This window comes from Heterodontus francisci, chromosome 20 (assembly GCF_036365525.1).
Source record: "Heterodontus francisci isolate sHetFra1 chromosome 20, sHetFra1.hap1, whole genome shotgun sequence".
Lineage (NCBI taxonomy): Eukaryota > Metazoa > Chordata > Chondrichthyes > Heterodontiformes > Heterodontidae > Heterodontus > Heterodontus francisci.
In genome coordinates, this window is record NC_090390.1 from 84,209,303 (window position 1) to 84,232,022 (window position 22,720).

At 47.3% G+C, this 22,720-nt stretch overlaps 1 protein-coding gene across 2 annotated transcripts in view; it reads left to right on the forward strand.

Moving 5' to 3' along the window:
* Nucleotides 1-22,720, forward strand: part of abcc2 (ATP-binding cassette, sub-family C (CFTR/MRP), member 2) — a 108,518-nt gene that overhangs the window by 55,592 nt on the left and 30,206 nt on the right. For both annotated transcript variants that reach the window (XM_068053164.1, XM_068053165.1), the window contains exons 19-23: nt 3,336-3,519; nt 9,085-9,217; nt 10,262-10,391; nt 13,993-14,212; nt 22,287-22,441. In XM_068053164.1, coding sequence (XP_067909265.1) covers nt 3,336-3,519; nt 9,085-9,217; nt 10,262-10,391; nt 13,993-14,212; nt 22,287-22,441 — 822 coding nt within the window. The remainder of the gene's footprint in view (nt 1-3,335; nt 3,520-9,084; nt 9,218-10,261; nt 10,392-13,992; nt 14,213-22,286; nt 22,442-22,720) is intronic.

Sequence of the window (22,720 nt, forward strand, 5' to 3'; positions counted from 1 at the left end):
TGCCAGCAGACCTTTTCTGCCGCATCCTCCGCGAGGATCAATTGGGAGAAATGTTCCGGACTCCTGGTGGGTCAGTGGCGGGTGGACTCCCTGCCGGAGGAGTTAACACCTTTTGCATGGAGCACCACGCACCTCCTCTATCTGGGAGTCCACCTTAGCCCCGCTGAGGAAGCCTGGCTGGCAAATTGGCTGGAGTGGAAGTGAAAGTCACCGCTCGGCTGGGGCGCTGGACAGGACTGCTCCGAGTGCTTTCCTACAGGGGCCGAGCGCTGGTCATAAACCAACTGGTGGCCTCTATGTTGTGGTACCGGTTGGTCACTTTGGCCCCACCCCCTGCATTTGCCACCAAGATCCAGAAGAAGCTCATCGATTTCTTCTGGGGCAAGAGGAAACATTGGGTCTCTGCCGCGGTCCTGAGTCTCCCGATGGAGGAGGGCGGCCAGTCGCTGGTGTGCATCCGCACCCAGGCTGCGACTCTCCGCCTTCGGATCCTGCAGAGATACTTGTACGTCAAGTGTCCTCCCAGATGGTGTGCGCTGGCGACGTATTTTTTCCACTGGGGCACTGTCTTCAAGACGACACACAGCTCCCGCTGGCAAACATTAGCTGCGCCTCACTAAAGGAGTTGCCTGTCTTTTACCGGGATCTATTCCGAGTCTGGAACATGGTCACCTCCAGTCAGGGCACTCCCCTGCTGGCGGAGGAGAGCGCCTCGGCTTTCCGGTGGCCGTTTCCGGGGACGGACTGACGGGCGGAGGAGTAGCCGAAGCCCCCGGGATGCCCATCACTGTGGGTGACGAAGGGGTTAGTGTTTGTGGAGTGCTCCTTGCTGAGATGACACCTGCTCGGCCGGAACTGCTCATTGGACCCAGGCCCTGAAGCCCTCCTTGGGAGCCGGTCCCGCACAACCCGAGCCGCCTCTTGGAAATGCCCTCCGTGCCATTCCAATCGGCGCGGAGGGGTTTCCTGTACGGGCTGCTCCTGCACACTCTCCACTTCCTCGCCCTCGTCAGCCGGCCGGACACGCTGTGGCGGTCAGTGTTGCCATTTTGCAGCGAGGGGAAACCCCGCTGGAGGTCTCTCTACGCTGGAATCCTCCCCCTTTACACTGAGGACCTGGGGTGGAGGGTGTTGCACAGGGCAGTCCCGTGGAATCGAATTTTAAGTAGATTCACGGACTCCCAGGCCGACTGTAATTTCTGCGGCCTGGGCGAGTCCGTGTTCTCTGTATATATGGTATATGCGAGGTTGCAGCCCTTGTTCGAGTATTTAAAGGGGCTGCTCCTTAAATTTTGGCCGCACTTCAGTCCCACGCTCCTGATCTTTGGGCAGCCAGTGTGGAGGGGCGTGGACCGGGAGGAGGATCTCCTCGTCGGTCTGCTCCTGGGCCTGGCCAAGGTGGCAATTCACAGGTCCAGGTTGCGGGCCGTCGGGGGTTCCGTCCTCCCTGATTGCCTGCCCCTCTTCCGAGGTTACATTCGCGCCCGGGTGTCCCTGGAGAAGGAGCATGCGGTGTCCGCCAGATCGCTTGAGGCCTTCCGCGACCGGTGGGCACCACAGGGACTGGAGTGCATCATTGACGCCGAGAATGGCATTTTAATTTGGGTTTTGTTTTATTTCTTTGTTTTTAATAAAGTTATTTCAAAAATGTATATAAGGTGGGGCCTGAGGAATAAAGGACCCCTCTATAAATAATATATAAAAGGGGTGGAAAAAAAAGAAGAAAAAAAACAGGATTAGATCCTGAGTAATCCAGACAAAGACATGTTGGAATCTTGGTTATATGTTCCTCTCCCGGACTCAGAGATTCCCAGCCTGACTCTGACCCCCATTTGCTTCTTTGGTTGGTATTTGCCCACTCTGCACAGACTGGGGGGCTGAAGCAGAGCTTCTGCTGCTCTATATCGTCCAGGGCCATATTGCTCAGAATGCAATCATTGGGCTGAATTTTACCAGCCCTTTGGGGAGAAGGCTGGTAAAGTGGCATGGGAAGGTGTCGTGTGGCATGCCTGAAGTCTTCCCGCCAACATGTCATTTTGCTAGTGGCCCGTCTGTCTAGAGCCCAATTGAGCACTTAAATAGTCAATTAATGGCCTTGTTCTGCCTTCACTGGCCTTTAACTAGCAGGTAAACCCTGGCGGCCTACCAGCAGGCTCCAGGGAGGTGGGGTGGGGGGGCCCCTCCTTTTTGGGTACTCTTTGGCCCACGGAGGGGCCCCCATGGCAACGGTGGTGATTGCCTTCCGCGACCAATCCCCCTACATCGCCAGCGCCTGCCTGAGTGGTCCCGGTACCCCCCCCCCCCCCCCCCACCCCACCCGGCCCCATGCACCTGCTTGGCCATCGATGCACCCTCATTCGGGCACAGCCCCACCCATGGCCACTGTTCTTAGTGGTGCCACTGAGATGCTGGCCCTCTGCTAAGGATGGCAGCCCCAGTCGCAGCCGCTTAATTGGCTACCGCTGGCAACATGCAGGCCTGCTGCCTATTAAGCGGGGTCAGCACCCACATCCAGCCCCGGTGGCAGGATCACTGCTACCACCGCTTAATCCAGCCCATGGAACCTTCCAGCCCATCATACCGATGCCAGCTCTCATTAGGAACTATCCAATTAATCCCCAGCTCTTTGTCCGTGGCACTGCAAATTTTTCCTTTACAAGTATTTATCCAATTCCCTTTTGGAAATTACTATAGAATCTGCATCCACTTTATGTACCTTTTCAGAGAATCACTCGTACCTCTGAATCAGAAGGTTTTGGGTTCAAGTCCCACTCTCGAGGCTCGAGCACATAATCCAGTACAGCACTGAGGGAGTGCTGCACTGTCAGAGGTGCTGTCTTTTGGACGAGGCCCCATCTGCCCTCTCAAGTGGATGTAAAAGATCCCGTGATCTTATTTCAAAGAAGAGCTGGTGTCTGAGACCAATATTTATCTCTCAGTCAACATCATAAAAAAACAGATTTGATTATTATTGCTGTTTGTGGGAGTTTACTGTGTGCAAATTGGCTGTCGTGTTGCCTCGCAATACAACACTGGCTACACTTCAAAAGTACTTTATCCTAAAGCCATAAAAGGTGCTGTTTATATATCGGTCTTTCTGTATTCTCACAGGGAGTAAATGAGGTGAATGGCGTTGATTTGTTTAAGGGGAAGCTCAATAAACACATGAGGAGGAAAGGAATCAAAGGAACTGCAGATGGGGTGAATGAAGTAGTGTGGGAGCAGGCTCATGTGGACCATAAACACCAGCATAGACCAGTTGGGCCGAATGGCCTGTTTGTGCTGTAAACGTCCGTGTAATTCTCTGACTCCCTGACAATTCATTTCTTAAACAGACTCGAATTCTTGTGACGCATGGAGTTACATTTCTCCCTCAAATGGATGAGATTGTGGTTCTTGTGGATGGTGGAGTGTCTGAAGTGGGGTCGTTCAAAACGCTAAAGGCGAACAGGGGGGCATTTGCAGACTTCCTGAACGTGTATGGGGAACAGAGCCGCAATGAGGATGGAGAGGCAACAGGTACGGACCCTGCGGACAGAATCCCCCCTCCCCCTTTCAGTTTCCGCAGTTACACAAGCAAATTAATGGTTGGGCATTTAAACAGTATCTCTGGCAAGGCTCCCGCTAAGGTTGTAGACAGGTCGTATCCACGGCATGGTTAGAGTAAAGTGTGTGATAATGGGGAACATGAACAATATCACTCAGCTTATTAAACTCACTCCCCCTGCAGTCCAGGCAGGATTCACTCTCCCCACTCCCACTGAAGATTCTCTGAGCCAATCATATTTAACCTCACTGCTTTTCTCAACAGACAACAAGAACAACTTGCATTTATATAGTGCCTTTAAATTAGTAAAATGTCCCAAGATGCTTCAAAGGAGCGTTATCAAACAAAATTTGAACACGGAGCCATATTAGTAAGTTTGCAGATGACACCAAAATTGGTGGTATAGTGGACAGTGAAGAAGGTTGTCTAAGGTTACAACAGGATATAGATCAACTGGGAAAGTGGGCAAGGAAGTGGCAAATGGAATTTAACGCAGACAAGTGTGAAGTGATGCATTTTGGGAAGTTAAACCTGGGCAGGGCCCTGGGGAGTGTTCTTGAGCAGAGAGACCTTGGGGTGCAAGTACATAGTTCCCTGAAAGTGGCAACACAGGAAGACAGGGTGGTGAAGAAGGCGTATGGCATGCTTGCCTTCATCGGCTGAGGCATTGAGCACAAGAGTTGGGACCTCATGTTACAGTTGTACATAACGTTGGTTAGGCCGCATTTGGAGAACTGTGTGCAGTTCTGGTCGCCGCACTACAGGAAAGATGTGATTAAACTAGAGAGGGTGTAGAAAAGATTCACAAGGATGTTGCCTGGTTTGGAGGGCTTGAGTTATAAAGAGAGATTAGATAGGCTGGGTCACTCCCTGGAGTGAAGGAGGCTGAGAGGGGACATGATAGAGGTATATAAAATTATGAGAGGCATAGATAGGGTAGATAGCCAGAGTCTGTTTCCCATGGTAGGGGTGACTAAAACTAGAGGGCACAGATTTAAGGTGAGAGGGAGGAGGTTTAAAGGGGATCAAAGGGGTAAATTTTTCACACAAAGAATAGTGGGTATCTGGAATGAGCTGCCAGAGGAGGTGGTGGAGGCAGGAACAGGAGCGACATTTAAGAGGCATCTGGACAGGTACTTGAATGAGAAAGGCATAGAGGGATATGGAATTAATGCAGGCAGGTGGGATTAGTATAGATAGGCATTATGGTCGGCATGGACGCGGTGGGCCGAAGGGCCTGTTTCTATGCTGTACAACACTATGACTGTATATAAGAAGATATTAGGACAGGTGACCACAAATCTCATTCAAAGAGGTCAGTTTTCAGGAGTGCCTTAAAGGAGGAGAGAGAGGTGGAGAGGTTTAGGGAGGGAATTCCAGAGCTTAGGGCCCAGGCAGCTGAAAGCACGTTCACTACAATTAAAATTGGAATGCTCTAGAGTCTGGAATTAGAGAAGCTCAGAGATCTCAGAGTGTTGTAGGGATGGAGGAGATTACAGAGATAGGGAAGGAGTGAGGCCATGCAGGGATTTGAAAACAAACATGCAAATTTTAAAATAAGACATTGCCGGAATGGGAGCCAATGTGTGTCAGCAAGCACAGGGGTGATAGGTGAACGGGACTTGGTGTGTGTTAGGATACAGGTAGTTGAGTCTTGGATGAGTTGAAATTTACAGAAGGTTGAAGGTATAAAGCCAGTTGGGAGAGCACTGAGTCTGGAAGTTTCAAAGACATGGATGAGGGTTTCAGCAGCTGATGGGCTGAGGCAGGGTGGAGTCGGCCAGTCGAGTGATGGAGAGGATATGAGGTCAGAAACTCATTGTGGGGTCAAATAGGTTGTGAACAGTCTAGTTCCACCTCACTTAGCTAGCCCTGGGTTTCAAACCTGGATCCAGAGTGTATCAGACGAGTCTTTCAGAAAGTCAGTGCAGTGAAGTTCTATCGCTGCCCTTTCCACTTTGCCATGCCTACATTCCTGGCACATTCCACCACCTCTCCCTTTTCATTTGTGGATGTGTAACACACAGGTTCAGATGCCCACAATTCCTGCAGCTTGAACAAACTCCTCTTGTTGGGCTAACTATGGTCCCATTCCAGTTCCTGGGTGGATGTCAGTCATCTCTAGTGCCTAAGTGGTGCGACAGTGTGCACAGTGTGTCCCATTCTGGTTGCTGAACACCGGAGAAAACGTACACTGGCATGGGGGTATGACCTGGCTGGGGGGTGGTGGGGGTGTGTCTGTCTGTGTCTGTGTCTGTGTGTCTCTGTCTGTCTGTGTGTGTCTCTGTCTGTGTGTGTCTCTGTCTGTCTGTGTGTGTCTCTGTCTGTGTGTGCGTGTATTTTCCCAGTGACAGGTGGGTTGGTAACCGCTTGATTGGCACCCCCATCTACAAACATTCACTCCCTCCACCACTGACGCACAGTGGCAGCAGTGTGTACCATCCACAAGATGCACTGCAGCAATGCACCAAGGCTCCTTCGACAGCACCTTCCAAACCTGCGACCTCTACCAACTAGAAGGACAAGGGCAGCAAATGTATGGGAAGGTGTTCCCCTCCAAGTCACACACCATCCTGACTTGGAGCTATATCGCCGTTCCTTCACTGTCACTGGGTCAAAATCCTGGAACTCCCTTCCTAACAGCATTGTGGGTGTACCTACCCCACATGGACTGCAGCGGTTCAAGAAGGCAGCTCACCACCACCTTCTCAAGGGCAATTAGGGATGGGCAATAAATGCTGGCCTAGCCAGTGACGCCCACATCCCTGAATGAATAAAAAAAAACCAGAGGACACAGATTTAAGGTGATTGGCAAAAGAACCAGAGGGGAGATGAGAAAAAAAATTACCCATAGTTGTTGTGATCTGGAATGCGCTGTGTTACGACCAGGTGAGAAAGGTGTCTAGGGATCCCTTTCAGCCTTCATCTGGTCTTACTGTAACAGGGTTTAATTTTAAACACACTGTGTTTTGAGCTCCTCTTGGTGAATCCTTGTTCACCACTTTCCAATTATAAGGCAAAGAAATGAGCACAAACAGGCTTTCTTAGGTTTAAAGAAGAAAAGTGAAATTTATTAAAACTTAAACTCTATTTTGGTTAACCCCTACGGATACGCGACGCGCCCATGCTAGCATGCATACGCGATACATGCAGGTAGGGACAGAAAGGAGCAGAAGAAAAATAAAGTGGAGAGGTTTGAGGAAATATCTGAAGAGTTTCTTGTTATTGTGCTTCGAGCTCACCGTAGAGTACTTTTGGAGGTAATTCTTGCTTTCCGTTGGGGCCCAGTATTCTTCTTAAACCTTGTTCACTGTAGGAGACTTTTCGCTCTTGGCATTCATGTGTCTTCAGTGGATTCTAAAGCTAGTGAGAAAGAGATGAGAGCAGACAGGAGAGAGATGTTCTTGAAGGAGCAAAACTGCCTTCTGCCAGTTCAAAACTCTGTGGCAAGTTCAAATTCAAAAAACTCAGGTGGCTAGCTGGTGTGACCACGTCCGTTCGTGTATTCGGCCATCTTAGCAGTCAACCTGGAATGCTAGCTCCTCCACCTTCAATGTCTGGTAATCAAAAGTCCATTGTGGATTGAATGTATCAGGGAATGGTTTTTTCGTCCCTTTTAAGCACTGTCTGTAAATATGCAAATATCTTTCCAGTCATGGGTCTGTTTTTTTTAAAAACAAGTTCTTTCTTTACTCCAGTAACAGTTTAAAATCAATGCTCATGTGGAGGAATTAATATGCCTCATTCTTGGCAGGTGGGGGCCTGCATGACAGCTGCCTGAGAGGGCGGTGGAAGCAGATTCGATAGTAAATTTCAAAAGGGAACTGGATAAATTCTTGAAAAGGAAAAATCTGCAGGGCTATGGGGAAAGAATCATAGAAATCGTAGAATCACAGAAAGTTTAAGGCATAGAAAGAGGCCACTTGGCCCATCCTGTCTGTGCTGACCAAAAAAACAACCCACCCATTCTAATCCCACCTTCTGGCTTTTGGTCCGTAGCCCTGCAGATTACGGCAATTGAGGTGCATATCCAGACTCCTTATGAATGAGTTGAGGGTCTCTGCCTCAACTACCCTTTCAGGCAGTGCGTTCCCTCTGGGTGAAAAAGTTTTTCCTCATCTCCCCTCTAATTTTTCTATCAATCTGTGCCCCTTAGTCACTGACTTCTCTGCTAAGCTAAAGAGCTGGTATAGGCAGATAGAATTTACACCACAGAAACAGTCTATTGAGCCCAACAGGTCAATGCTAGGCTCCACATGTGCCTCCTGACACTCTGATAACAGTTGTCATTCCCCAATTCCCCCATTTCCTGGTGCCCTCAATAATCATTGTAATTCTTCTGATATTCAAGGTTTTGCATATCCCGAATCATAGAGCACATTCGGTCCATTGTGCCTGTGCTGGCTCTTTGAAACAGCTATCCAATTAACCCAACTCACCTGCTCTTTCCCCATAGCCCTGCAGGTTTTCCCCCTTCAAATATATATCTAATTCCCTTTTGAAAGTTACTATTGAATTTACTTTCACCGTCCTTTCAGGCAGCACATTCCAGGTCACCACAACTCAATGTATATTAAAGAAAAATCCCCCATAGCTTTTTTTGTCAGTAATTATAAATTTGTCCTCTGGTTACTGACCCTCCTGCCAGTGGAAACAGATTCTCCCCACCTATTCTATCAAAACCCCTTATAATACATCTCTATTAAATCTCCCCTTAACCTTCTCTGCTCCAAGGGGAACAACCCAAACTTCTCCAGTCTCTCTACATACCTGAAGTCCCTCACATATCATTCTAGTAAATCTCCCCGCCACCCTCTGCAAAGGCTGGTGCCCAGAATTCAATGCAAAAATGAAACAAAATGGAGGTAAACGGGAACTTTCTAGTTTAATTGGTAAAAGAACCTAAGGAGGAAAACTGTAATAGATGATGAACGCACAGCTTCCTCACTGTCCATGTTAGAATGAGTTAACTCGCATCACAGTATCTGTACTAACAGAACTTCCTCTCCTGTGAAGCCTTCCTGACAGCACCTTCCAAACCCACAACCTCCACCACTTCGAAGGACAAGGGCAGCAAATGCATGGGAACATCACCACCTGCAAGTTCCCCTCCAAGTCACACACCATCCTGACTTGGAACTATATCGCCGTTCCTTCACTGTCGCTGGGTCAAAATCCTGGAACTCCCTTCCTAACAGCACTGTGGGTGTACCTACCCCACATGGACTGCAGCGGTTCAAGAAGGCAGCTCACCACCACCTTCTCAAGGGCAATTAGGGATGGGCAATAAATGCTGGCCTCGCCAGTGACGCCCACATCCTATAAATGAATTTTTTTAAACTCCTCCTTCAGCTTGATACAGGTGACTTAAGGTTCACTCTCAGTGCTGTCTCTCAGTCAACAACAACAGCTTGCATTTATTTAGCACCCGAAAGTCATAAAATGAATTGGAGGAATGGGGAGGTCTTGAAGGGTTGTAGGGCTTGATGGGCTGAATAGCCTGTGATATATCATGCTATGGTTGTATCTGCTTTCAGTCAATGTGGTGACAGAGGAAGATCTTGCTCTGGGTGATGATCAGGAACCACAGGCAGATGAATATCCAGTCGATGCGGTAACTCAAACACTGAAACGGGAGAACAGCGAGAGAGCGAGACGCAGGAAGGGGAGGTAAACTTCAATAAAACCTGCTCAGCAATGGCTTTCTCTAACAAAGGTGACTGGGGGATTAAATCTTGATTGTTTATAGTTAACAACGTGAGGAATGTCATTGAATGAGATGGAAAGTATTTGCAGGGCTATGGGGAAGGAATAGAGGAATGGGGCTAATCTTTCAAAGAGCTGTCACAGGTTTGATGGGCTGAATTGTCTTCTTCCGTGGTGTATCATTCTATGATTTCTTTCGGGGTAATTTGCCATCAGACGCTCCACAGTGCGAACTGTTTCTTGAAAGGACAGCAGGCTAAAATTCACAGGTTCACCCACTCCACACTGGGAGCCTGCTTTTCTTCACCAAAGATATACTTTATTCATAAAATATGTAGAAATACATTACATGACAGTTCAGATTTGAGCAGGAACCCCGGCGAATTCTTTCTCTCCCTAGCTCACTGAAGCCAATTGAAGTGTCAACTATCACCACCCTTGGTAGCGCTCTCATCTCTGAGCCACAAGGTCATGGGCCATGCTTCAAGTTCCATTCCAGAGACTTGAGCAAAAAGTCTAGGCTGACAGTGCCAATGCAGTACTGAGGGAGTGCTGCTCTACCGGAGGTGGCATCTGTCCAGTAAGATATTAAACCAAGGTCCCGTCTGCCCTCTCAGATGAACATAGATCAACGACACTATTCGAAGAAGAACAGGGAAGGTTCTCCCTAGTGTATTGGGACAATATTTACCCCTCAACCAATATGACTAAGAACAGATGATCTGACCATTATCACATTGCAGTTTGCTTAGTTCAAATTGGCTGCTGCGTTTCTTATATGACAACAGTGACTATAGGTCAAAAAATACTTAATTGGCTGCGATGCCAATCCCGAGATTGTGGGAAGTGCTACAGAAGTACAAGTCTTTTGTTTCTTTTGTCTGTATGCTTTAGTATGACAGTGAAAAGCTCATTAACCAATTGAGCAATTGGGTGAGCAGTCAGCAAGTGGAAGTTTAAAGGAAGGAGATTTTCAGTTTAACCCTGCTGTTATGGTTCTTTCTTCAGCAAAAGCAGTGTAAGAGTATCTCTGAAGAAGGCCGCAAGGAACAAGGGCCTGCCATCAGAGAAGGAAGGACGTGCGGAAATGGTGAAGGGACAGAGACTGATAGAGAAAGAGTCCGTGGAAACAGGAAAGGTAACGTCTCACCTACATAGAGGAGTTGGGTTGTTGAAGGTTGTGGGTCATTGCCCGTGTAAACTGAGTATCAAAGTAAACAGTTGGTAGAGGGTGGTCCCAATTTTAGGGTTTTGGGCAGTTGGCAATTGTTGCAGCCAATTGGTGCAGTGCTCAGAGTGGTAGGATTGAGTTATTCCAAGATCCATCATGTGGTGAACTCCCAATCGTGCCTAAACCAGTGAATGGGACCATAAGAAGAACAAAAGTTCTTCTCCCTGTGTACAACAGAAGATCAATGACTCAATGACATAAGTTGACCTTATGCAAATCTTCCTAGTTCTGAGCTCAACTGTAGAGCTTGAAGCAATCTGGAGGCAGTCTCTGGAACAGCGCTTGGCTCTGAAATAGCCCTCAGCTCTGGAAAAGCCCTTGGCTCCGGAACAGCCCTTGGCTCCGGAATACTGTAGGGAAAGGAAGATTGGATTGAATAGTCATGTCTTTCACACACATTCATGCTTAATCTCTCCGAAGGTGGACCAAACAAATACTTGATGAAATGAGGCCAGATAGTAATCAATAAGATGCTTTATTTCAGAGGGAAGGTGCATCAGCTTCATTTAGTCCAAATAGTATAATTTATCTTTACAGAACAGTACCAAATAAAGAGCACATCATGCTTCCCCATATCAGTGGCTCATTTTACTTGACTTACGCAAACTCACTTCCAACTGCTCCTCCAGAATTTCTAACCTCTTAGCCTTGGCCAAAACCCTCGCAGCTTTCTCAATATTAGCCTGACCACTTCATCCTGTTTCAAAACCTCCGCCAGCCTGCTTCCCAATTTCTGTCTTTTATCACTCTTCACAACCAGAAATCGAGCTCAAAGACTTTCCAATCCAATGGGTGTGAGGTGTTTTCCAGTTGCCACACCTGTAACAGTTTGTTTACTATTTACAATCTATAGGGAGACAACATCAACTCCAGCCCTTTGGCATCTTAACCAGCTATCACCTCAGAGCCTTTTAAAAAAACTTTTCCAAGCACATTATGCTTTTAAAAGCCCAACATTTGAAAGTAGCTTATTTTTTCCAAATAATTACTGTGTAAAAACAGTCAAAAATTGTGACAGTGGAGAATACACAAATGGAAAAGAAATGGAAGGGGAGCATTTACATGGGGTTTAGATTCATAGAACAGAATCATAGAATGATTACAGCACAGAAGGAGGCCATTTGGCCTGCCGTGTCCATACTGGCTGTCTGGTAGAGCAACTCAACTAGTCTCACTCCCCCACTTTTTCCCCCTGGCCCTGCAAATCCTTTCTCTCCAGATAATTATCCAAAACCCTATTGAAAGCCGCAGTTGAATCTGCCTCCACCAGTGCATTTCAGATCCTAACCACTCGTTACGTAAAGTAAGTTTTTTTTTCTCATGTTGCATTTGGTTCTTTTGCCAATCACCTTAAATCAGTGTCCTCTGGTACTCAATACTTCCACCAATGGGAACAGTTTCTCTCTATCTACTCTGTCCAGACCCCTCATGATTTTGAACACCTCTATCAAATCACCTCTTAATCCTCTCTAAGGAGAACAGCCCAGCTTCTCCAGTTCATCCACTTAACTGAAGACTCTCATCCCCAGAACCATTCTTATAAATCTTCCCTGCACCGTTTAATATCTTCACATTCTTCCTCAAGTGCAGTGCCCAGAATTGGATGCAATACTCCAGTTGAGGGCGAACCAGTGTTTTATAAAGGTTTGTCATAACTTCCTTGCATTTGTACTCTATGCCTCTATTTAGAAAGCCCAGGATCCCATATGCCTTATTAACCTTATTCAGACTGTCCAAAATTTAATTTTTCTCTATATCATAAAGTCATACAGCACTGAAACAGGCCCTTTGGCCCACTGAGTCTGTGCTGACCATCAACCACCCATTTATACTAATCCTATATTAATCCCGTATTCCCTACCATTCTCCTACCTACACTATGGGCAATTTACAATGGCCAATTTACCTATCAATCTGCAAGTCTTTGGCTGTGGGAGGAAACTGGAGCACCCGACGGAAACCCACGCGGTCACAGGGAGAACTTGCAAACTCCTCACAGGCAGTACCCAGAACTGAACCCGGGTCGCTGGAGCTGTGAGGCTGCGGTGTTAACCACTGTGCCACCCCCGTGTAAAATCAAGTAGCTGTTGAAATGAGAAAGAACTAGCAACAGGAGTCGGCCATTCAACACGAAGCATTCTTTAGCCTCAGTAGATTTAGCACACACCGAACAGTCTCAGCTACTGTTATAACGATGCATACACTGTATGTGCCTGTGAACAGAGAAATAAAAGACAAAAACTGGGATGTAGACTTGCCAGTGGTGGTTATTGAAACAAGATGAGGTGGTCAGGCTATTATTGAGAAAGCGATGATGTCTGTGGCCAATAATGAGGTCAGAAATTCTGGAGGAGTGGTTAGAGGTGATGTGGGGAAGCATGGCATATTCTTTATTTTGTATCATTGTGCTGAGATAAGTTGTACTGTTTGAATTTTCAGCCCCATTCTCCCATACCCCGCCTCCCGCCCACCCCCAATCTTCAGGCTCTCACATAAAAGGTAAGTGGGATTTAGTGTGACACGTGAGAAGGTAAATGATGAAAGATTGTTTCTATTAGTTGGTGAATGCGTAACAAGGGAGCACAGAGTGAGGAATCTGTGGAATGAAGAGGAGATTTTCACAAAGATGGTTATTATAAAAGGAAGACTTGCATTTCTATAGTGCCTTTCACAACCTCAGGACATCCCAAAGCCAACAAAGTACTTTTTATTAAGTGTAATCACTGCTGTGATGTAGGAAGCGTGGCAGTCAATTTGCGCACAGAAAGCTCCCACAAACAGCACTGAGATAAATGACCGAACATCTCTAAAACAGATGATCTGTCGAGGAGTAAATATTGACTCAGGAGATAATATAGAACGCTGTATCACCTATAGCTATTGAAGTGGAGAATGTAATATCATTTAATAGAGAATTTAATAAGTTCTTTGCTTAAATAATAATTATTGGGAAAGGGAGAATATAAAAGGATATAGGGGAAAAGGAAGCAACATGGGATTGGGGTAGATGGATCCAGCTGAAGATCTAGCAGCAGCACAGGCACAATGGGTTGAAGGGGCTCTCTCTGGGCTGCAGATTCTATGAGCATGATGTTGGAGGGCACTGAGGCCTATAGAATTGTACTGAGTGGGGGGGTGGGGTAGCAGGTGGTGTGGGAGTGGGAAACCAACTGTTTAGTGGGCTTGCAATCTGTTTTCATAAGAACATAAGTAGGAACAGGAGTAGGCCATTCAGCCCCTCGAGTCTGCAGCACCATTCAATAAGATCATGGCTGATCCTTGACCTCAACTCCCCTTTCCCACCCTATCCCCACAGCCTTGATTCTCTTAGTATCCAAAAATCTATTGGTCTCAGTCTTGAATATATTTAATGACTGACCTCCAAGATGTTACCGAAGGTCCTAAGGCCTTCGAGGTGAAAGGGTATAGAGTTGCACGGCACGGCATGTGACTTGGTTATCCATGTGATTGAGGTTTATTGATCGGTATGTTTGTTTTTGATTGACAGGTGAAGTACTCAGTCTATTGGAAATACCTGCGTGCCATTGGCTGGCTATACTCCCTGATAATAATAATGATGTACATCGCCCAGAATGCAGCAACTATTGGGCAGAACCTCTGGCTCAGTGACTGGACCAATGATGCCAGCCATTACGACAACACCACCTATCCGGCATCCGAGCGGGATCAGCGGATTGGCATCTTTGGGGTTCTGGGGCTTGCACAAGGTGGGTGGCTCTCAGTCCAACACTTGGGGTCAGTGAGCGGCAAGAAAAAGGGTCATTGGCCAACTTCACCTCATTCGTCATTCTCACCATCTGGCACTTGAGACACACCCAAGTTGCCTGCCTGAGACTGTATACCATAAAATCTTACAGCACAGAAGGAGGCCATTCGGCCCATCGTGCCTGTGCCAGCTCTTTGAAAGATCTATCCCATTCTGCATTTTCACAGCCCCCACTGTTGGCTCTTTACCCATAGCCCTGCAATTACTTCCATTTCAATATTTGTCTAATTCCCTTTTTGAAAGTTACTATTGAATCTGCTTCTACCTCATGGGGTTAAATACAGAGTCAAGCTCCTTCTACACTGTCCCCATCAAACTGCCCAGTTTGCCAACGTCACGCCAGTGAGTGCCTACAGTTCAAATTTTCCAACCTCTCGGATGCCAAGTGCACACTCAAGGCTCCCGTTCCTGCGGAGTAACACTGACCAAGAGGAGCTGACACACAGCTGAATAGAAGACACGGGGTTAGGTACAGAGTAAAGCTCCCTCTACACTGTCCCCATCAAACACTCCCAGGACAGGTACAGCACGGGGTTAGATACAGAGTAAAGCTCCCTCTACACTGTCCCATCAAACACTCCCAGAACAGGTACAGCACAGGGTTAGATACAGAGTAAAGCTCCCTCTACACTGTCCCATCAAACACTCCCAGAACAGGTACAGCACAGGGTTAGATACAGAGTAAAGCTCCCTCTACACTGTTCCATCAAACACTCCCAGGACAGGCACAGCACTGGGTTAGGTACAGAGTAAAGCTCCCTCTACACTGTCCCATCAAACACTCCCAGGACAGGGACAGCACGGGGGTTAGGTACAGAGTAAAGCTCCCTCCACACTGTCCCCATCAAACACTCCTCACTGTAACATTGATATAGGGTGGCGCAGTGGTTAGCACCGCAGCCTCACAGCTCCAGCGACCCGGGTTCGATTCTGGGTACTGCCTGTGTGGAGTTTGCAAAACAAAAAAAAAAGAAAAAAAAAACTGTGTAAATAAAACCCCCTATCTCCCCCTCTGGTTCTTCTGCCAATTATCTTAAACCTGTGTCCTCTGGTTACCGACCCACTCACAGTTGAAAGGATTTCTCCTTACTTACTCTATAAAATCCCATTATTTCTTTAACCCAAGTAACTGAAAGCCCTGATTTTTATCTTCCTTTTTATAAATTAGATTTGGATCTTTCTGATTTGTTGTAGGGACAGCTGTGGCTCAGTGGGTAGCACTTTTGCTGCTGAATCAGAAAATTGTGGGTTCGAGTCCCATTCCAGAGACGTGAGCACAAGATCCAGGCTCATGGTCCCTTTGCAGTGTTGAGGGAATGCTGCACTGTTGAAGATGCCGTGTTTTGGATGACCCTATGCATTATTTCGAAGCAGAGCAGGAGAGTTTTCTGCAGTGTCCTGGGCTAGTATTTATCCCTACATCACAAACAGATGATCTGGCCATTATCACATTGCAGTCTCTGGGAGCTTCCTCTGCGCTGATGGTCCCCAGTCCTTTAATTGGTCTGAGGCAGGACTTTCTTCTCATTGAGGCTGGAAGTCCTGCCGGCCAATCAGCAGGCCAGCAGCTCTCTGTCCCAGCAGTGCCACCGGGAGCGGTGGCCACTGCTGGGACTGCAACCCAGCTGAAGACAGAAGATGTCGGGGAGCCCCGAACAACCGGTAAGTATTTGGGGCCTCGCCGGCGGCAATTGGTCAGGCCCCAGCAAGGCAAGGGTAATCGAATGGAGGGATGGGGGTGGGGTGTCCTGCGTGTTGCAGGTGGTTGGGGCATCGGGGCCGGTCCTCCGTCAAGCACAGGTTCACAGGTTGCCTGATCAGGAGGGAACCCCCCCCGCAAAGGCCATACACGGCTGCTATTGTCAGGCCGCTTTTCTCAGGCATGGGCCGCCTGACCTGCCATAGCTGAAACCCCTGTGGCGGTGGGCGGAGGTCCTTAAATGGTCATTAACTGGCCACTTAAGGGCCTTGATTGGCCTAAGGCCGGTGGGCGGGTTGTTTTTTGCCGAGGCCGCCCTGCATAAAGTGGTGGCGAAGGGGAGAGCGGGTCGGGAAAGGCCCCTCGAGCCTCACACTCCGTTTTACGCCTCCCCCCCACCATCTTCCTGCTCTTTGTGAGGGTGTAAAATTCAGCCCACTGTCTTCAATTCTGGGTACTGCATCTCCAGAAGAGTATATTGGCCTTAAAGGGGGTGCAGAGCAGATTCACCAGTGACACCAGAGCTAAAAGTGTTAAATTATGAGAACATAAGAAATAGGAGCAGGTGTAGGCCATTCAGACCTTCGAGCCTGCTTCACTATTCAGTAGGATGATGGCTGATCATCTGCCTCAACTCCACCTTCCTGCCTGCTCCCCATATCCCTTGATTCTTTAGTATCCAAAAATTATCGATCTTTGTCTGAATATAATTTACAACTGAGCATCCACAGCTCTCTGGGATAGAGAATTCCAAAGACTCTGTCATCTGAGCGAAGAAATTTCTCCTTAACTCAATCTGAAATGGCCGACCCCTTGTTTTAAGATTCTGACCTCTAGTTCGACATTTCTCGCCCAGAAGTCGCATCCTCCCAACATCTACCCTATCAAGCCTCTTGAGGATTTTATATGTTTCAATGAGATCACCTCTAAATCTAATGAACTCCAGAGAATCTAGGCCCATTCTACTCAATCTTTCCTCATAGGACAATCCTCTCATCCCAGTGGGCGGCACAGTGGCGCAGTGGTTAGCACCACAGCCTCACAGCTCCAGCGACCCGGGTTCGATTCTGGGTACTGCCTGTGCGGAGTTTGCAAGTTCTCCCTGTGACTGTGTGGGTTTCCGCCGGGTGCTCCGGTTTCCTCCCACAGCCAAAGACTTGCAGGTTAATAGGTTAATTGGCCATTGTAAATTGCCCCTAGTGTAGGTAGGTGGTAGGACAATTGAGGGAAGGTGGGGATGTGGTAGAGAATATGGGATTAAATGTAGGATTAGTATAAATGGGTGGTTGTTGGTCGGCACAGACTCGGTGGGCCGAAGGGCCTGTTTCAGTGCTGTATCTCTCTATGAATCAGTCTAGTGAACCTACCTTTGTTGCTCCCCACTAAGTCAAGTATACCCTTCCTTAGGTAAGGAGACCAGAACTGTACACAGTCCTCCAGGTGTGGTCTCCCCAAAAGCCCTTCACTCATACTCCAATGTCTTTGTAATAAAGGCTAACAAAGCATTTGCCTTCCTAATTGCTTGCTGTACCTGCAAGTTAACTTTCTCTGACACCCAGGTCCCTCTGAATACCAACATTTCTCAGCTTCTCACCATTTAAAAAATATTCTGTTTTTATTTTTCCTACCAAAGTGGATAACTTCACACTTCACGTGCCACGTTCTTGTCCTCTCACTTGTCTGAATCCTTTTGGATACTCTTTGACCTCCTCACAGCTTACTTTCCCACCTAACTTTATATCATTAGCGAACCTGGATACATTACTCAGTTCCCTCATCTAAGTCACTAACATAGATTGTAAAGGCCCCAGCTCTGATCCTTGCCATACCCCACTAGCAACGACCTGCCAACCTGAAAATGACGTGCTTTATCTTTCTCTGTTTTCTCTTTGTTAACAAATTCTCAATCCATCCAGGGCTTGAGCACAAAAATCTAGGCTGACACTCCAGTGCAGTACTGAGGAAGTGCTGCACTGTCGGAGGTACCATCTTTCAGATAAGGTGTTAAACTGACGCCCCACCTGCTAGCTCGGGTGGATGTAAAAGATCCCATGGCACTATTTTGAAGAAGAGCAGGGGAGTTCTCCCTGGCGTCCAGGCCAATATTTATCCCTCAACTAACATCACAAAAAAACAGACGATCTGGTCGTTATCACATTGCTGTTGTGGGATCTTGCTGTGTGCATACTGGCTGCTGTTTACTTCATTACAGCAGTGACTACACTTCAAAAAACAAGTACTTCATATGTAAGTCCAGAAAACTTGTTGTGGAAGGATGATTGGAGCCCATCTTTACTTAGTTTCACATTTATTGTTCAGAGTAAAAGGATTACAAATGTTTGGCTCCTCACCAGTCTCAGTGAGTGTCTGCTTATAAGTGCTGAAGTAAGACCCCAATTAACACCCTCCACCTGCATATAATTAAACAATTGATACACAATTACAGATTAACACTTAATTGGCTGTAAAGCACTTTGACAAGTCCAGTGGTCGTGAAAGGTGCTATATAAATGCAACTCTTTCTTTTTTTTTTATTACTCACAACCACGAGCACTTGTGTAACAATCTTTCATGTGGCACATTATCGAATGCCTTTTGAAAATCCAAATGCACTACATCCACTGATTTCGCCTTATCCACCCTGCTTACAACCTCAAAAAATTCTAAAATTGTCAAACACAATTTCACTTTCATAAATTCATGTTGACTCTGACCAATCATGTAATGATTTTCTAAGTCCCCTGTTGTCATTGTGTGTTGCATGGACAAGATTTGTATTTCCTTCAGTATAAAAGATTGAGACGATCAAATTGAGATACTTAAGAGGATTAAAGAAGCTAATAGGGTCAAGAGAGAAACAGTTTCCTATGGTGGGGAGTCCAGAACAAGGGGGTATAATCCTAGAATTAGAACCAAGCTGTTTAGAGGGTGATGTCGGGAAACGCATCTTCATACAAACAGTAGTGGAAATTTGGAACTCTCTCCCCCAAAGAGCTGTTGAGACTGGGGGTCAATTGGAAATTTAAACAGTTTGATAGATTTTTGTTGAGAATAGGTATCAAAGGTTACAGAATCAAAACAGGCAAGTGGAGTTAAGATATATATCAGCCATGATCCAATTGAATGGTGGAACAGGCTTGAGGGGCTTTTTCTCTATTCATTCAGGGATGTGGGCGTCACTGGCCAGGCCAGCATTTATTGCCCATCCCTAATTGCCCTTGAGAAGGTGGTGGTGAGCTGCCTTCTTGAACCGCTGCAGTCCATGTGGGGTAGGTACACCCACAGTGCTGTTAGGAAGGGAGTTCCAGGATTTTGACCCAGCGACAGTGAAGGAACAGCGATATAATTCCAAGTCAGGATGGTGTGTGACTTGGAGGGGAACTTGCAGGTGGTGGTGTTCCCATGCATTTGCTGCCCTTGTCCTTCTAGATGGTAGTGGTCACGGGTTTGGAAGGTGCTGTCTAAGGAGCCTTGGTGCATTGCTGCAGTGCATCTTGTAGATGGTACACACTGCTGCCACTGTGCGTCAGTGGTGGAGGGAGTGAATGTTTGTGCATTCTTGAGTGTTGTTGGAGCTGCACCCATCCAGGCAAGTGAAGAGTATTCCATCACACTCCTGACTTGTGCCTTGTAAATGTTAGACTGGCTTTGGGGAGTCAGGAGGTGAGTTACTCGCAACAGGATTCCTAGCCTCTGACTTGCTCTTGTAGCTAGGGTATTTATATGGTCACTCCAGTTCAGTTTCAGGTCAATGGTAACCCGTAGGATGTTGATAGTGGGGGATTCAGCAATTGTAATGCCATTGAATGTCAAGGGGAGATGGTTAAATTCTCTGTTGTTGGAGATGGTCATTCCCTGGACTTGTGTGGCGCGAATATTATTTGCCACTTATCAGCCCAAGCCTGGATATTGTCCAGGTCTTGCTGCATTTCTATATGGATTGCTTCAGTATCTAAGGAGTTGTGATGGTGCTGAACATTGTGCAATCATCAGTGAACATCACCACTTCTGACATTATTGAAGGAAGGTCACTGATGAAGCAGCTGAAGATGGTTGGGCCTAGGACACTACCCTGAGGAACTCCTGCAGTGATGTCCTGGAGCTGAGATGATTGACCTCCAACAACCACAACCATCTTCCTTTGTGCTAGGTACGACTCCAACGAGCGGAGAGTTTTCCCTGATTCTCATTGACCTCAGTTTTGCTAGGGCTCCTTGATGCCATACTCGGTCAAATGCTGCCTTGATGTCAAGGGCAGTCACTCTCACCTCACCTCTTGAGTTCAGCTCTTTTGTCCATGTTTGAACCAAGGCTGTAATGAGGTTAGGAGCTGAGTGGCCCAGGCAGAACCCAAACTGAGCGTCACTGAGCAGGTTATTGCTAAGCAAGTGCTGCTTGATAGCACTGTCGATGACACCTTCCATCACTTTACTGATGGTTGAGAGTAGACTGATGGGGCGGTAATTGGCCGGGTTGGACTTGTCCTGCTTTCTGTGTACAGGACATACCTGGGCAATTTTCCACAATCCCGGATAAATGCCAGTGTTGTAGCTGTACTGGAACAGCTTGGCTAGGGGCACGGCAAGTTCTGGAGCACAGATCTTCAGTACTATTGCCAGGACTCATAGCCTTTGCAGTATCCAGTGTCTTCAGTTGTTTCTTGATATCACGCAGAGTGAATTGAATTGGCTGAAGTCTGGCATTTCTAATGCTGGGGACTTCAGGAGGAGGCTGAGATGGATTATCAACTCGGCACATCTGGCTGAAGATTGTTGCAAATGCTTCATGCTTATCTTTTGCACTGATGTGCTGGGCTCCCCCATCATTGAGGATGGGGATATTGTTCAATTATCCACTACCATTCATGGCGGGATGTGGCAGGACTACAGAGCTTAGATCTGATCCGTTGGTTATGGGATCGCTTAGCTCTGTCTATTGCATGCTGCTTGAGCAGTTTGGCACACAGATAGTCCTGTGTTGTAGTTTCACCAGGTTGACACCTCATTTTGAGGTATGCCTGGTGCTGCTCCTGGCATGCCCTCCTGCACTGTTCATTGAGCCAGGGTTGGTCTCCTGGCTTGATGGTAATGGTAGAGTGGGGGATATGCCAGGCCATGAGGTTACAGATTGTGCTGCTGATGGCCCACAGCGCCTCATGTTTTACATTGCTAAATCTGTTTGAAATCTATCCCATTTAGCACGGTGATAGTGCCACACAACACGATGGACGGTATCCTCAATGTGAAGGCGGGACTTCATCTCCCAAGGACTGTGTGGTGGTCACTCCTACCAATACCGTCATGGACAGAAGCATCTGTGACAGGCAGATTGGTGAGGACAAGGTCAAATATGTTTTTTCCTCTTGTTGGTTCCCTCCCACATACCCAGTCTCGCAGCTATGTCCTTTAGGACTTGGCCAGTAGTGGTGCTACTGAGCCACTCTTGCTGATGGACATTGAGGTCCCCCACCCAGAGTACATTATGCGCCCTTGTCACCGTCAGTGTTACCTCCAAGTGGTGATCAACATGGAGGAGTACTGATTCATCAGCTGAGGGAGGGCAGTAGGTGGTAATCAGCAGGAGGTTTCCTTGCCCATGTTTGACCTGATGCCATGAGACTTCATGGGGTCCTCGATGTTGAGAACTCCCAGGGCAACTCCCTCTTGACTCTATACCATTGTGCCGGCACCTCTGCTGGGTCTGTCCTGCCAGTGGGACAGGACATACCTGGTGATGGTGGTATCTGGGACATTATAAGGTATGATTCAGTGAGTGTGACTATGTCAGGCTGTTACTTGACTAGTCTGTGGGACAGCTCTCCCAACTTTGGCACAAGTCCCCAGATGTTAGTAAGGAGGACTTTGCAGGGTCAACAGGGCTGAGTTTGCCATTGTCGTTTCCAGTGCCCAGGTTGATGCCGGGTGGTCCGTCCAGTTTCATTGACATCGCAGTGGTTAAGTACAACTGAGTGGCTTGCTCGGGCATTTCAGAGTCAGCTACGTTGCTGTGGATTTGGAGTCACATGTAGGACAGCAGATTTCTTTCCTTAAATGGCATTAGTGAACCAGATGGGTTTTTACAACAATTGACAATGGTTTCATGGCCATCATTAGACTAGCTTTTAATTCCAGAATTATTAATTGGATTCAAATTCCACCTTCTGCTACAGTGGGATTCGAACCCATGTCCCCAGAGAAATACCCTGGGCTACTGGTACAGTGACGATACCACTACACCACGACTTCCTGTTGCTGCAAAAGTCAGAGAAAAGGTTGGGAGAAGTTAAACTTGCTTTGTGTTTCCCTGTTTTCCTCAGCTATCTTCGTGCTCCTTGGAACATTTCTGATAACGGTAGGGACAATCGCCGCTTCCAAGGACCTGCATTCCCATTTGCTGCACAACATCCTTCATGTTCCCATGCTGTTTTTCGACACCACGCCAACAGGAAGGCTTGTCAACAGATTTTCCAAGGTACGTTTTTCCCAGTGACTACTCTCTGACAGTTCTCTTACCACTTCAGTGGCCAAACAGGCCTGCACTGGGCCAGGAAGATCCAATGTTTGCCAAGTTACGTTAAAGGCTCTATCTAAATGCAGTCTTTCTTTCCATGTCAGGGTCATCACCCGCCCACCTTCAAACATTCACTCTCCCTCTTCTTCCAGCAGACCACTGGATAGTGAAGAGTGGGAACCTTGATTAGTTATTTCTTGCTCTGTCTGGATGAGCTCTTTTTTTCAATTGGTTCTCGGG